At 40.1% G+C, this 15,237-nt stretch overlaps 2 protein-coding genes across 5 annotated transcripts in view; one reads left to right on the top strand and one right to left on the bottom strand.

Annotated features, from left to right (window-relative positions):
* Positions 1–59: 59 nt before the first annotated feature.
* LOC122997074 (leucine-rich repeat-containing protein 27-like) lies at positions 60–6,790 on the bottom strand. Of its 2 annotated transcripts, XM_044373029.1 has the most exons (11): positions 6,505–6,790; positions 6,034–6,233; positions 5,720–5,850; positions 5,310–5,368; positions 4,266–4,457; positions 3,208–3,409; positions 2,568–2,708; positions 2,169–2,274; positions 1,527–1,624; positions 583–703; positions 60–287 (listed from the first exon to the last, which is right to left on the bottom strand). In XM_044373029.1, the coding sequence occupies exons 1-11, from the start codon at positions 6,521–6,523 to the stop codon at positions 180–182; spliced, it is 1,377 nt and encodes a 458-aa protein (XP_044228964.1). In that variant the 5' UTR covers positions 6,524–6,790; the 3' UTR covers positions 60–179. The 2 variants fall into 2 exon arrangements, with proteins under 2 accessions (XP_044228964.1, XP_044228965.1); XM_044373030.1 differs by lacking the exon at positions 6,034–6,233 and having other exon boundaries at positions 6,505–6,785.
* A 707-nt stretch (positions 6,791–7,497) lies between these two features.
* The window catches only part of LOC122996828 (serine/threonine-protein kinase 32C-like), a 75,833-nt gene continuing 68,093 nt past the window's right edge, over positions 7,498–15,237 (top strand). The window contains exon 1 of one of the 3 annotated variants that reach the window (XR_006407086.1): positions 7,498–8,421. Coding sequence is in view for 1 of the 3 variants with exons in the window: in XM_044372562.1 (XP_044228497.1) it covers positions 8,340–8,421 (82 nt within the window). In the remaining 2 variants the exon portion in view is untranslated. The remainder of the gene's footprint in view (positions 8,422–15,237) is intronic. The other 2 variants (XM_044372562.1, XM_044372563.1) reach the window with 2 other exon arrangements.

The raw sequence follows: 15,237 nt of genomic DNA, 5'->3' as shown, positions 1-15,237 counted from the left end.
TTGCATAAGTTCAAAGAGAAAGAAAGAAAGAACCATACCATGGAAAATTACCACTTGCATGACCAGTAACAGAATTGAGATCTTTATTTTTAAGATATGAGCATAACAATAGCCATTCATAAAGTCTTGAGCATGAATTCAGTATTGCAAAACTCAAATAGCAGAATGTTTGATCCACATCACTTGCCAAGGTAACTCGGCCAGGTGCCTCCAGTGAAGATAGTGAAGCAGTTTTCAACATCTCTTCCCCGTCTCTTCTCTAGAAGCTGAGTCTGTAATTTCCTCAGCTGTCAGTCCGAAAAGGAAGAAACAAACAAAAAAACATAAATAAGAGACATTTAGTTTAAGAGGTGATTTGCTCTGTTCAAGACACAAGCCAGTACAATGAATAGAAACCTAAATGTAGAGCAGAGAAATCCTGTCAAGAAGGGCTTTAAGGAAGAAGGAATTCATATTTGTGTTGACGTTTGTTGTATTCATAAAATGTTTGAATAACACCCCCCCCCCCCCCCTAAAAAATGCAGATCAATATCCCATGACTGCAATATAGATGGCTTGTGTGAATAATTAAGTATTTCAGACCTCTTCCACATCTTGATCTGCTGCTGCAATCCGCTCGGTGGCTGTGCCCTTGGGATTCCTGCGTCTCTCCTGCATCTTCTCAACATGGGCACGGATCTGTCGCTCCAGCCTGCGGGCTGATCTGGAAGGCCACACAGGTCAAAGGTCAAAATTTTACACAGAAAGACTGAATTTTAGTTGAAGTGCTTAGGTATGGGTGGTGGTATCTTCGCCTTTATGAGTGATAGTTTAAAATGTATTCTTGTGACTGTGTTGTCCTCTGCCAATATTTATTCTATTCATGAAAGTAGAGGGGGCTAAGGTGCATTATCTAATCTGGTAATCAGTTTTTTTCAAAGGAACAATGTGGCAAAAAAAGAACAAAGAAACTGCTGATATCCTATAGTGGGTGTACTGTCTCTCTCTGTCCACTAGGTGTCTCTAGATTTCTATCAGCATCTGCATGGTTCACAGTAGTACACCATGTGAGATGTGATTTAGTGGATACTTTTATGCCTTACAGTCAGGCCAAAGACCTGTCGTCCCTGTACTCATAGGTCAGGATGTACTGTATCACTGTGTCAGTTGCACACACCACGGATACAGTATGTACGGCACTCTTTTCATGAATCACACTGGTTAGATGAATACAAGTACGAGCCATTACGCCTTATTGGTTTCCCTTATGAAATATGTTCCCTTCACAAAGAGGAGGTGGACGTCAAAACAAGCATCCACGTTTTAGAGAGGGATTTATAAATCTTGAGACAATATATCAGGAAGATTTACCCAATATTCTGTACAATCAGTGTCAAAGCAACCGGTCATACTGACAAAGCAAACTAAAAAACACCCTTAGCCAATGCAGCAGTTTGGATTCTCATTTTAATGCTGGCCCAGGTTTGAGGTTGTTATGGATGTGCACTAATGCCTTTTTGGTGTAGTCACACAGAGCTCTCAGTTACCTGGTCTCCTCACACTCTGTGATGGACATGCTGGACATTTGCCTTGGAGGACCCTCACTGCTGTCCCCCACATTCGGTTCTAAATCTGTTTCTGCTTCCTGTAACAGACAGAGGAGTTGTTTATTCTCTTGTAAAATATTACTTCTTTCCAGAATACAGAACCTGCAACACAACAGTCTCATTGGGTTGTTTTTACTGTATTTTCCAGTGAATGTTTATACTGATGTTGCTGTTTAAATGCTAACATAATAGGCTACTTTTCAGCTGTATGTATAAAAATGCAGCTTACAGTCAATTTACTGAAAACCATTCATCTGCATTATTTAAAGTGTGCCTAGATGTGTACTGTATATCAGCTTTGATCACTGATGCAGAGCACTGCATCACAAGCACTGGCATCTGTTACTGCCATCAACAGCACCATCCTCAGCTTGATCATAAAAGATGACAGACAATGGCTCTGGTATTGCTACTACCTGAAAACTCATCACTAGCATCTAAATAAAAACATTTTTTTATCTTGTGGTATTTCATGTTTATTGTTACAGACCACTATCCATCATGACAGAGGTGGCGCTCTACTGCCCCCCTGTGGCTGGCAGGTTGACAGGTGGAAATTTAGGTGATTTATTCCACACATACCTCCCGTTTTCTTTGTCTTTCTTGCTTCTTCTGGTTGTTCTCCAACATTTTCTTGTCCTGTGTGCCCTTGGCTTGTATGCGCCACTTACGAAGAGCCTCTTGACTTCTATGGGAGAGCCAGGTGACAATATACTGTAATAGAGCTATGTCTATAGTTTCTAACTGGTTGCAAAGGGGGTCTGTAAATGTCTTTACATAGTGGACCTAATATCAATCCCTCACTATCTGCTACCTCAACACAATGCAGTCCTACTTTATGAAACAATGACCTGTCATACCTGTTGCATTACCTGACCTGAATATTCTTCCAATGCAATTCAAGGGTACCAGTACAGTCAATAAGGTACATACAATACTATGCTGAACTGAAGGTCTTCTAGAAGAAAATCAGAAACTCACTTTTTTCTCTGATCGAGAATAGCTTGTTTCTCTTTCAGCTCTTTCATTGCAGCCTGTCTCCTTTCCTCTGGTCTCTTCCACTGCTGAGTGTCAAACAAGCGGAGCTCGGGAATTATGCTGGCCTTGGTAGTCGCCTTTTTTCTGACAAATAAATTGAAACAAAATGCTTTATTTTTATTGCACTCCTGAGCACTCCTGAGTCCCAGTGGTGACAGCCTGGGAGATTTTTATCACTTGGTCTCCTCTGCAGAGAAATGTCATTAAAAAGTGTTTTGCTATTCTTTTCCAAGGCACCATGCCATATACTTTGCTCTCCACCACATTTTCAGACCTCAGCACTAAAGTTATCTACTGAAAATAAACCAATTCATCTCCACTATCCTACTATAGATAGCCAATAACACGTTCACTTTGTTAGATATCTGAGCAAGTAAAAAGGATTTATGCCCAACAGATATTTGCAGATATAAACTAGCTAACAGATAACTTGTCATTTTGACTCAGTAACGACATTTTAGGTGTTCAACTCATAATTGTAACTGGCCTAGACTTTTTGTAAACAAAGGAAAATCATATTTTTTTCTTACTTTTGCACATCAAAATATTATTCCTTTCACCAAAATACCTTTACATTACTCACCGTTTAGTAATAGGAAGAAGGCACGACTTTGGGTTTCCATCACCCTGAGCTATTGAGCCCAGCTCTGCTTTGTCCAGGAGCATCATCTTGTGTTTGAGTTCCCTGAACCTCTGCAGATCGTCCTCGTCCACTGACTCGTCCTGCTCCTCCACACTCGTCGCCACCAGCGCTGACAGCTGGAGCTTCTCAACCACTGGCAAGTCTACCAATGAAACAACCACAGCAGTTACAAAGATGGTGTGGGGACAGCCAATACTGGCAACAATCACCACTGTCTACGGCTACAGTGGCTGGTGGAAGTATATGATGATTGGTGATGACAACTGGTTGAATAGCAAGAATCGCTGCTAGAATACAGAGCGATTTTTCAAGTGCGGCTAAGATTTACCAGCATTTTACAAGCAAATTCACACAACCACTAATCATAGTTCCCTTCTCAAAATCTGTTTGGATTGCAGAGCTTAATATGTGGATAGCAGGTTTTGACTGCATTAAAAAATAAGTGGCTGAATGTAACTTTTACCCGCATGTAGGATAATTAGATTAAAAAAGGTTAAATTTTCCATGTTATTGGAGCTGAAAAAGGCTGATGACAATGCACTATGTAAGTGGATCATATATATTCAAATCGGCTAAACTTATACTCTGAGCCAATTAAATAAAAGGATTTCCCCCTGGAGACTGGAGCCCTGTCTTTGTTAATAACCTTGTTGGCGGGGAGATAAATCGTTTGATTGAGGGGTTCGGCTCTGCTCATTCTGCAGCACCAGCCTCTCCTGTGGAGGGCTGTCTTGGGCTTCTCATAGTGATTACCTACAGACAGTGCTTAGTGACAGAGAGCTCCTGTTAAGAGCCCACAGGTTATCGATCATTTTCATCTGGCTAAAAATATTACAGAGCTGGAACAGGGGGAGTCAGCCGGGTGGCACGCGCTGTCTCCAAGGGAACAGAAGTCACACCAATGAAGTGGTACCAGGGCAAGGAGCTATTTTTGTCTCCAGCCGTCCTATCTTTGACAAAAAGAGCAGATGGTAACAATGCACGTGCATACTGATCACCTTTGCTGCTGCGTTGTTCAAAGTTAAGGTGCCTTTCACCTGGAGGGGTCTTCCTCATACTAACTGGTCGCTTAGCCATAGCACTCCTCAGGTACTGGAGGATGCACTGGAGCCCCTGGCGCACAATGTCATGTGGAGGGAAACTGATGGGGCAGTTCCGCAGGTTCAGGCCTTTGAGGCTAATCACATTTCCTAGGAAAAAGTGGACAAATAATGAATCCCTTATAACTATGATTACAGGTTACACTTTTGGCATTTAGCTGACACTTGTGTCCAGATTCATTTACAATGAGTACATCAGTAGAGAAAGCTTGCATACGGTACATTTCTTGATTCCCGATGTTAATATACATGCAAACAACAGTGCATTAGTAAAAGATTTAGTGACAACAGCAAAACATCTGAAACTGTTTTGTTTGCGCTTTCTATTAACATGTATTTGTTGTTCATTGAATGTAATTCAGGTCTAAATACACTCACAGACCACTTCATTAAGAACACCTGTGCAATCTAATGCAATCCACTACAACAGCTCTGCCATAAATTCTACTTTTATGAAGCTTATACATTTTCACTTTCTGTTGACATTATCAGAAAGGTGATAATTCTATTTTATGTTTATTATTGAGGTCATAGTGGATGGTGGTGGTGTACTGAAGGGCATTTTATTGAAAAGTATTTCTAATAACCCCCCCTTATATATGTTAATGGATTGGACAAAATATTACGAACACCATTCAATATAATGAACCCCACTAAACCACCACCACACACTATGACCTCAACAATAAACATAAAATGGAATTATCACCTTTCTGACAATGTCAACAAAAACTGAAAATATATAAGCGTCATAAAAGTAGAATTTATGGCAGAGCTGCTGTTTTGGATTGCATTAGATTGCACAGGTGTACCTAATGAAGTGGCTGGTGAGGGTATGTGCCAGTGAGGCTAATTGAAAATGATGAAACAAAAAGACAGCGTGTTAGTTCAGAGAGCAGGAGAGATGTTGCTCGCTGTCAGAGGTGAACAGAGGTAACTCACCCAGCTCTGGTGGAAGCTCTGAGATGGGATTCCCTTCTAGTAGTAATGTTTTCAGAGATCTAAATAAAGAAAATCACAGACTATTAGATGATTGCACGGGCTATCACACATGCAAGGTCATAAATTTAGGAAGACATTGTATAAGATATGTCTAAGTCATAAAGTTATCTAGAAACGCCTATATTTACTTTGAATCTCATTTGTCACAGTTTGTTTTGTATTTGTAGGAGTCCTATTCTGTTTCATATCACATACTACTAAACAGAAGAACCCTTAATATCAATAGAAATGGAAAAAAGCCTTATCAATAACTGTTCTGAAATGTGAAAAGGAAACATACTGGCATACTCCCATGGTGGCCTAAAATCAATCAGCATATATTTAAAAGAGCAATTGCCTAAGTAGCTTACCTGTGCAAGCCAATTTCAGCAGGGAGCGATGTAATTTGGTTATTTCTGAGGTCTAGCCACAGCAGGCTGGGCAAGCTGGTGAACATTGAATCTGGGAGACTGCATATCTGATTGCCTTCAAGATATAAATGCTGAGGACAGAATAATGAGACGGTTAGAGTTGATAGCTAAAGCAGAATAATAAATTATGCTGAGATATAAAACGTTCTGGTGGATGTGTTACAGATTATTTGCTTTAAAACCACTGTAACATATGTACTGTGGCTGGGTGGGTGGTCAGAGGTTGACAAATGAACAGTGAAATCCCAGCTGACCTTTAGTGTGCTATTTTTCAAAATACTGTCTGCAACATGCTTCAGCTCAGTTCTGCTCAGACACAGAGTCTCTGATGAATAATATTCAGTGAGCTCCTTTGGCTGAGCATCCTCAGGCAGAATGTGGGGGGTCTGTGGTCTGACAGCACTGTTCCCAAAGACAAAGCTTAGCTGCGGCTCAGGAACCTCCTCCTCCTCTTCTGTATAAGACATTTTGGATAAGTCATGCTGAAATATTCACTTTTCACAAACAAAGACCGCTTTCATTGTTCAAAGTTTTCAGGTTTTGCAATCGCATCGCTTTCCCAGTGTCTGAAAATAAAGTTCACATTAGTGTCATATTTAAAGGGCAGGTTTGCCTCTATTTTACGCGAACATTTAAATTGCCTACAAGCTAAACCGGTCAGTTATTCACTGCTGCCTGACATTAGCAAACAATTCAGCGACTGTTGAACGGCCGAATTAACTCACCTGGAAGTTGAGTCAACATACTCTTAAACTGTGGGCGTCACTTAGTATTTTCTTCAAATGAAACGGAAAAAAGTTAGGAAAGTGTCATGCTAACTTGGTAGCTACCGCCGCACGAGTTTGGCGTCGTAACCATAGCAACTAGGTCAACACAAACTACGGCAACTGTCCACGTGCAAACAAGGCGAACTGCATCCATTAACCAGTTTTTTTTTTTTTTTTGCGTGTGCAAAATGGTTTTGTTCTGATTATGAGATCAAAAAGCAAAGCAAAAATGATGCAATTCGATCAGCATTAGAGATGTCACATTTAATTATGTGTGCAATAGTATAACAGAGCAGCAACAGGCGCAAATGAAGCGAGTGTGCATGTTGAAGAGGAAGTGTTAAATCCCCTTTTCCCCCTCAGTGATCCCGGTACCACCCATCCATCTTCTAATGAGACTGTGTAGTAATTCATCTAGGTTCATTTGGGTTTGGAGGATATCAGCAGTTGTTTTCAGTTGTAAAAAGAGATACTGATTTATTCTGGCTTCACCTATAGAGGCTGGTGCTTATGTGTTGATATGTATGACAGTCTGTGATACAGAGCGACGTCGACTACAGTCACTGGCCAGCAACTGTCACACTACTCTCCCAGTGTCAAGGCAGCCAGAATTGTATATGGTGGCTTCCGGTTGTAACTTTCAATATAAATGTCTTATTAGCAAAAAACGTTAAGAGAAAAGTAACCCTACACAAGAGTTGAATTTAATTGTTTTCTTCAATCAAAGCTTTAATTTGACATTACATGGCGGCAATTTTGGAAAACAGCTATTCAGCTATATTTCTGTTTAACTTTATATTATAAATATTTAACTGATGTAGGCCTGCAGTATAACTCACTATATTTTTACGTAGACTGCATTTCATCATTCATAAATTCATATTGCATATCAGATGAGCTTATAATCAATAGAGCTGCAATGATTAGTCGATTAATCGATTAGTCATTAACTATTAAATTAATCACCAACTGTTTTGATAATCGTTTGGCGTTGTTCTCAACCGAAGAACTTCTGTATTCCTACATGCAGATCAGCTGTTTGGATCAGAGAGTGCATGCGTAGGAATATGGAGGTTCTACAATTGACAAAAAGGTAGTGCCTAAAGAAAGGGCTGAAAATATTCTAAATAGATCGCACACTCAAACTGATACTGATTTTTTTAGATAGGCTTTTTTTAGGTATCTAAAATACGTTTTGCTGTCGGCTCCGTCCACAGCAGTACATTGCTTAGCTTTCGTGATACTCTTGTCTGCTTCTCCAAACTAGGGGCGTGCCGACCGCCACCTGCTGCAGTTAATACACTGACTATGGATACGTACCTCATACAACCCCACTTCAAAAAATCCGAACTATCCCTTTAAAGCTTTTATCTTCTAGGCTGAGTAGCCTGAGTTCCGGTTTTACTGTAACTGTATCACACTCGACGCAGCTCTTCACTCTGAGCTCTGACAAACATAAGTCTTTCGGTTTGGCTGGAAGGATACGGAAGACAACTGAACACAGCCAGTACCGAGTGAATATTTCAACAGTCCAGCTGTAACTAACCGAACAGTCTGTGTTTTAAGCTATTTTACAGTCCGTCGGTACCTGCTACACTCGCCCTCCCCTGGTTCACAAAGACTTTGAGTCGCGGTTGCTCAAATTTTCGGGGAGAATATTTAACGGATAAAAGCGAAATAACGGACCCGGTGTGGGTGAAATGTTTGGTTATCATTACTGTTCATTGAGGAGGGTGTCCTACACTGAGCTGTAGTTTCTCTTTCAAGAGGCGAGGAATGCAATCTGAGCATCAATGTTTCACTGGGGCAAGTGGAAGAAGAGGATGGGAGCCAATAGTTCTTCAAAGAGACCAGTTTTCGATGAAAAGGAAGATGGTAAGTGATGGAAAAGTAAACACTCCTTTTAGGAGTTGTTGCTAACAGTTAGTCAGTCTGGGTGTCTCAATATTTGATTTATTGTGTTTTTGTTTTACGGTACTGTGTCTAAAATCTCTTCAATAAGCACTAGCCTGTAATATTACCACAGAGTCTGCTGATACCGGAGCTAAGTTGACAAAGTTTTTGCTAATGTCGACAGACTAACACTGTTGCTGCTGAGGTTAATCCTCAAAGCATGATGCCAACATTTAACAAAGTCCGTGATTGTGTGTGTTTGAAAGGTTGGAGTAACTTCCTACTAATGGATAACTATACTGTTTGTCAGGTTTATTATCTAGAGGCGATAATGAAAGAAGCAAACTAACCATAAATCAGCATTTTCATCACATACAATAACGCCCACACTACACTCACAGCATGCAAGGTTCCCACTTCAAATGAGCCCATATACACAGATAAAATGAATATCTTCATTACATGATAGAAAGTGTAACATTAACACTCGGTTACAGTAAAAAAAAAAATAAAAATCTGCTGCTCATACTGTGAGAAAATACTTTTAAGCCTGAATGAACTCTTTGAAATATGGACTATTTGAAGACAGAGAGTTAATTGCGTAATTAAGACAAGATTAGTGTCACGCATGGAAGTAATGTTAATTCATGATAGCTTGTCACTGTATGAAAAAATAAGCCTCTTGGAAGTGCACCAAATAAGCTGAGCACTGAGTCACTGGATGTGTGTGATAGAGCTACAGAAAGCCAGTGTTGCTGCTGAGAGCTACCATCAATGTGTGCTGGCCAAGTTACAGTCAAAACTTGAGTAAATGAGGTCATATCACTGCAGGGATATGGTCATATGGCCCCAGTGTGTGTGTGTGTGTGTGTGTGTGTGTGTGTGTGTGTGTGTGTGTGTATTTAGTACACACTCCTACATTCAGGGATAACCCAATTAAGCTTTCAGCTTTTTTGTCGATAGCCTACACGAAAAAGTGTCCAGCACTAATTCAGATAACTATCAGGGTTAGTGGTTATTGAACAGAACAGGAGTGGCTGTTCTGAGCCTTGCACCAGCTGACCAAAGATAAGTCCTGCATTGATGTCTTCAGGTTTCGACAGATGTTGTTGGCCAGGCAATTTCTCTTTCTGTAGGTGTGTTTTTTTTGTGTGTTTTGAAGGAGAAACCTTGAATCTCTCAAGGCTGAGATTTCATGTTTCTCCACTTTGTCTGTGGTGAATGTAAAGTACAGCTGCAACGATTACTCGATGAATTGATCAGTCGGTCGACAGAAAATTAATCTGCAAATATTTTGATAATTGAATAATTAAGTAATTTTTCAAGCAAAAATGCCAAACATTCACTGGTTCAATGCTCTCAAATGTGAGAACATGTTGCTTTTGTTGGTCATAAATTACAGTAAATGTAATATTTATGGGGTTTGGATTGTTTATTGGACAAAATAAGACATTTAATAACATCATCTAGTGTTTTAGGATATTGTGATGAGCGTTTTGCACCATTTTCGGATGTTTTATTGACAAGATGATTAACAGATTAATGGAGAAAATAATTGGCAGATTAATCCATAATGAAAATAATTGTTAGTTGCAGCCTTGATGTGAAGAGACAGAGAGAGCCTCCAGCATCTTTATTACCAGACTGAAGACAGTTTTCATATTCTCTTATCATTAATACGAGGCAGGTGCTGCTTATGTATGACCTATAAAACACTAATAACTGCTGTAGCCCTGCTTCACTTTCAATATCCGTCGAGTGTCAAAAGTCAGTGCGTATGCTTCATCGTGGTCATCATCACCGTCTTTGTCATAACCAAGGTGATGATCCATAAATGCACAGATTGCAGACTCTGTTCTCTGTTGCAAAGGAGTATTTGATGTAAGTGTAGCAGAATGTAGTCTTTATGCAGCAATGAAATACTCTTCTGCAGAGGTGGGCGCATATACATTAAATAGAGACAACTGTTAACGTCAGTCCGATCACCTTGAACACTTGTGAAGCGCCGCTTCTGCACAGTGTAGCGTCTTTTTGTAAAGCAGCTGCTTCTCTTTTACCCTGTTCATTTTTCAAAGGGCTGCCTAGCACTGATAACAGTGGGAGCGAACCGTGGTGCACTGCGTTGTTGATGCTGACTTCGACTCTAGATGTCTCTTGCCGCCTGTCAGGTCTCTTAGAAACAGTATCTCTGGGCTTCTTGGAAAACAGCATGTGGCCTACATTATGCAGTAATATTAGAGCAGCATTTGGCTCCGAAGGCTGCAAACATAATCAAGTGGTCAGGTTGATGTCGAAGCATAGCTGCCAAAAGGGCTCTTTTGGCAGATAGTTTGATTAACAAAGGAAGGCTGTGGAATTGATTGAGGTGCACATCCTGCACTGCTTTTCTCACTCAAACTCTTTGACAACAGCAGTCAGGGTAGGAAATTAATAAAAGTCAGCGATAGTTTAATGGTCTGGTCTATCACACTCTTTATTTATCATCATTTATTTATATATATTATTTATTATTTAGGACAGGTTTCTTCTTACTCCCTTTGACTGCTAAATCACTGAACACAGCATGTTACATTTTTTTTTTTTAAATTCTTAATCTTTTTGTCTTGTTACCTTTTAAAATGAAACAATGACTGTTGCAGGTTTTATTTCTCGGTGACTTGAAATGAAGACTCTCAGATTGTTTAGTCTGAATGATTTCTGGAGGCCTGAAGAGGTGCAAATATCCAGTATTTCACCAGAGAGTACAAATTGGAGAAGAAGTAATTATATGTGTAGCAGTGTTGAGACCTCTCAGATGTGTCTCGTCCTGACTCATAGGTTGGAAACCTCGTGAATAAAGATGAACTGTTGACACCTTTGTCTCCAGAATCCAAACGTTGCACTTAAGTCTGGACAAAATAATGTGAATAATTTATCAGCTCAGTTTTGAATTCAAAACATAAAACATTTGCTTTTCTGCAGATTTTCAACAGCAAATGCAAAATGTCATTATGCTCGCTCTTCTCTCACTGAGGGACACTTTGCTTTCAGTCAGAGTGATTTCAGCCCTTTGAAGACATCACTGCAGGCTCTGGAAACAGCTGGTGGGTTTGTGTCAATACTTTTTACATCTTACAAACAACATAATTAACCGATCAATTGGACAAAAAAAAATGTCAACAGATGAATCCATAACGATAATACTCATTAGTGGCAACCTGCTATGAATGAGTTCTACTCCACAAACACAGTTGGAGCTGACTATGTGAGTGTATAGAGAGTTTGATTTAACTATCAGCCAGGTTCCAGACCGAGGAACACTCCGCTCTCTCTCTCTCTGAGTCCTCATCTGAACTTGGAACAGCACTAGTTTGTCGCTTTTTGAAAGAGAGCGCTTGTTGTGAGCGTGGTATTCAAGAGAGAGTGCAGAACTGACAAACGCTTTTATTGTGCATGTACACACGGACCTGGTGTACTCGTTATTAATGCTCCGAAGGATTTACAAAGTATTCAAAATGTGTGCATGATGTGCAGTCAGAGGACGTGGTTAATTGCGTCGTCTGTTTATTGTGTTGTTCTATCACTGTATGCTTTTCATCATCCTTGTTAAGCCAAAGGCAAATTTCCACTTCTGTGGACAATAAACTTCTCCTCTTTTGTGTAGGCGCGCATGTGTGTCCGCCCCGAAACGTCTGAGCGTGTGCGTGACTGCTCCTCCTCGTCAAGGAAGAAGCGTATGAGGCAATGAAAGCAGATTTGGTCGAGGATAAAGATAGATGCAGAGAGAGAGATGGCTGATTACTTGCACTGAATACTGAGGCACTCACTTTCTTTCATCTCTGTTACAGCCTCTCAATTTCTCTCACTCCCTTTATTCAACTCCGCTCCACGGCCGCCTGCAGCTACTGGCCTCTTGCCACAGCGGAGGGCTGCCGTAATTGCCCTTAGCAGTAATGTTATAGGTGGGGGAATACTGTCGCGGTCATATTGCGGTATCATCTGATCCTGGAGTGTGGTCACATATTGTTGAGTATTTCCCCCTGTAGCATCTTAACGCTATAATGATCAGATGTACAGCAACAGCTCATGTCCGAAGTAGCAACCCTCTCTCAAACATAAAGATGTGACCCAGGACGAATATTGAGATTATTTTCTATAAATCAAACTACAGGCCTGTGTGTGTGGTCTGCATAGCATAATCACAAATCTGGTGTTTCTACATGAGTAGAATCAGATAAAACTAGAAGGTTTTCAGAATAAAATGCGCTCACTGCTGAAAATCTGTACTCCAAACTGTTGGAATTGCTGAAACACTGAATGAAATGAAGTTGAAGTGGCAACCGAAATACAATTACTGACAGAAGTTCAAATCAGTTCAGATGTAAGACCTGAGCGCAGCTGAAGTATCAATCGAAGTAAAAGTGCTGAAAGGAATTGAAGATGTAGTTGAAGTCAGTGCCGGTTCATGAAACTGAATGAGATGTCAGCTGAAGTGAGTAGATTGTGTACGGACAGTGTGTCAGAAGAGCTGAAGATGTTTGCGTTCAAAGGTGAAGATCCGTCACTTGAAAGGGTTTGGAGTGTCATTTGAAGTGTAAGCATCAGAAAGAGGTGAGATGGAGTCGGATCTCCATCTGAACACACAGTTGGAGTGTAATCACTGAAAGCAGATGGACTCTCAGATAAAGAGAGAGGAATGAAAGCAGTGAAACTGTCAGTTGTAGAGATTGTCTTACTTACTGTTTTTTTTTTTAAACCAGTCATAAAAAATAAATTCCTTCGTAAACTTTCCCAGTTTTCCATGGAAAATTGACCAATTTAGCTTACTTATTAAGATACTACATTTGTGGAATACTGAACATCCAAAAATGACATTATATGAAATGATAACAGCTGCTTACTGGGTAATAATGACACACTGCTGGTAAGTCAGGTCTGTCTGTGTTGGCGTTCTGCTACTGGTGACAGCTTTGTATAAGCCGTTTTCACAGCAGACGTTCTAACTTGTCATAGTAGGAAAAGCACAGGTGTTACTAATAACATAAACGATGACTCCGTTCTATACAAGTGTGTGATTATTTACACCTATGCTGTCACATTTCAAAATATCTTCGTGAAAAAGGTCTGTTGAAGCTGCAACGTTAGCTTCACCGCTACGAATCCTGGAGGTCTCAAGTGAAAGCTTTTAAGGTGGTGATTTTAAAACGATGATATCATGCTAAAAGGTTTAACCGGAAGGTAGTGACAACTCTTTTCACTAATTGTCTTTTATTCGCTCTCAACAACTGCCAAGCTACTAGCTAGCCACCTGTCTGACGTGACTTATATCGCTTAGAGATTTCTCACTCGGTTGATCTTTTCTGAACACTATAAACACACAGCCCACTCCATATTTTTTTTTTTTTTTCAAACATCAATGTGATCTTTCTTCTCCCAGATAATATGTCTTTGGCCAAGCAGACACAGGCATGCAGAGAGAATAATTAACCAGAAGAAAGCCAAGAGTCTTATTTGTTGTTTTGCCAACTCACAGAATTAACGTTAATTAGCCACAGCTGAGTAAATTTGTTGGCGACAGTTATCATTATGGCCGGTGAAAGCAACAGTCTCTGGCTTAAACTTTGACCTGCTCATTAAGACTAAAATTGCTCCTCTTATAATGTGAAAATTGCACTTTTAAATTGCGATTTCAATATAAAACTGATTTACATTAATTTAGCCCTAATATAACTTGTAAATACCCCTTTAATTCCTTCAGATAAGGACTAATATTAAAGTGCCAGCATTTGATTTCTGTGCTCTCAATATTTTAAGGGTATAGAATTCAACACTTCATAAAAGCAGTTCACAATGCCTCATGTGTTCTTTTTGTCCATCTCCCCAGTCATATGTGACCTTGTTTGCTTCGGGTGATGTGCAGGTGATGACAGTTGTAGCGACTCTAGAGGCAGAGCGAAGAAGTCTTCAAAGAGATCTGCTCAGCTTGATGCTGAGATGACAACAGAGGAAAGAAAGGTCGCTCTTGCTTATTGTGGTGTGTGTGTGTATGTCTGTGCCTGTTTCTGTGCAGGGAGGAAGGGATTAGCATAAGGGGAATGCAATTGAAGTGGGCATGGTAGGGTGGAGGAGTAACAGTGTGGATTCTCTCACACCTGCTGTCTTCCCCTGCCTCTGTTTTTGTCACTACATTTGCACTTTGGTGACCTCTCCAAAGGGGACACGGTTTTATTGTTGATCACAAATCAGCTCGACTTTGTCTTTGGGGAATGACAGACTGGAATTGATAAGAGGAGCGTCTAATAAAGCAAACAAAACTGTTTGCTGTAGGCGCTCTTGCAGCAGTAGTTTAGTTCAATATTTGGCTCTCTGGGCGTACAGTTCTTCTGGAGAAATATATTCCTGCTTTCAGCCGCCTGCATTCAGCTCGTTCCCACTGCTTCAATTACTGAACTAGATTCATGACAGAGGGAAGAGAAGCAGCACTCTGGCCTAGGCTATTCCTGCGGGAAACCTGAATGAAACTGTAAGTATATTTTCAATTTGCCCATGCTCAGGTATGGAAGCCTATAGGGGACTATATTAAAATGATGATTCAAACGTGAAAATCAAAATGTAATTCCACAATTGCATTATAATTTTCCACATATGTATGAGTTATTTGACTAAAAATAAAAATTAAAATGCAATAATCTCATTTTCATTTTCACTTTCACATACTTGTTATATTTTCAAAGTCGTACCCCGCTGTACGGTGGACATTATTCAAATTTAGAAAATTAAAATGCAGTATAAACAATGTAACCTGATTTTCCATTTATG

The sequence above is a fragment of the Thunnus albacares genome, chromosome 14 (genome assembly GCF_914725855.1).
Source record: "Thunnus albacares chromosome 14, fThuAlb1.1, whole genome shotgun sequence".
Taxonomy (NCBI): Eukaryota; Metazoa; Chordata; class Actinopteri; order Scombriformes; family Scombridae; genus Thunnus; species Thunnus albacares.
Note: the sequence above shows the minus strand (reverse complement) of the source record. Positions and strands in the feature narration are given on the sequence as shown.

What these genes read in the sequence shown, in the direction of transcription:
- LOC122997074 (XM_044373029.1), bottom strand. An exon ending in CTTCTTCCTATTACTAAACG is followed by an intron (nt 2,709 to 3,207) that starts GTGAGTAATGTA and finishes TTTATTTGTCAG; the next exon opens with AAAAAAGGCGACTACCAAGG. An exon ending in ATTCTCGATCAGAGAAAAAA is followed by an intron (nt 2,275 to 2,567) that starts GTGAGTTTCTGA and finishes GCTCTCCCATAG; the next exon opens with AAGTCAAGAGGCTCTTCGTA.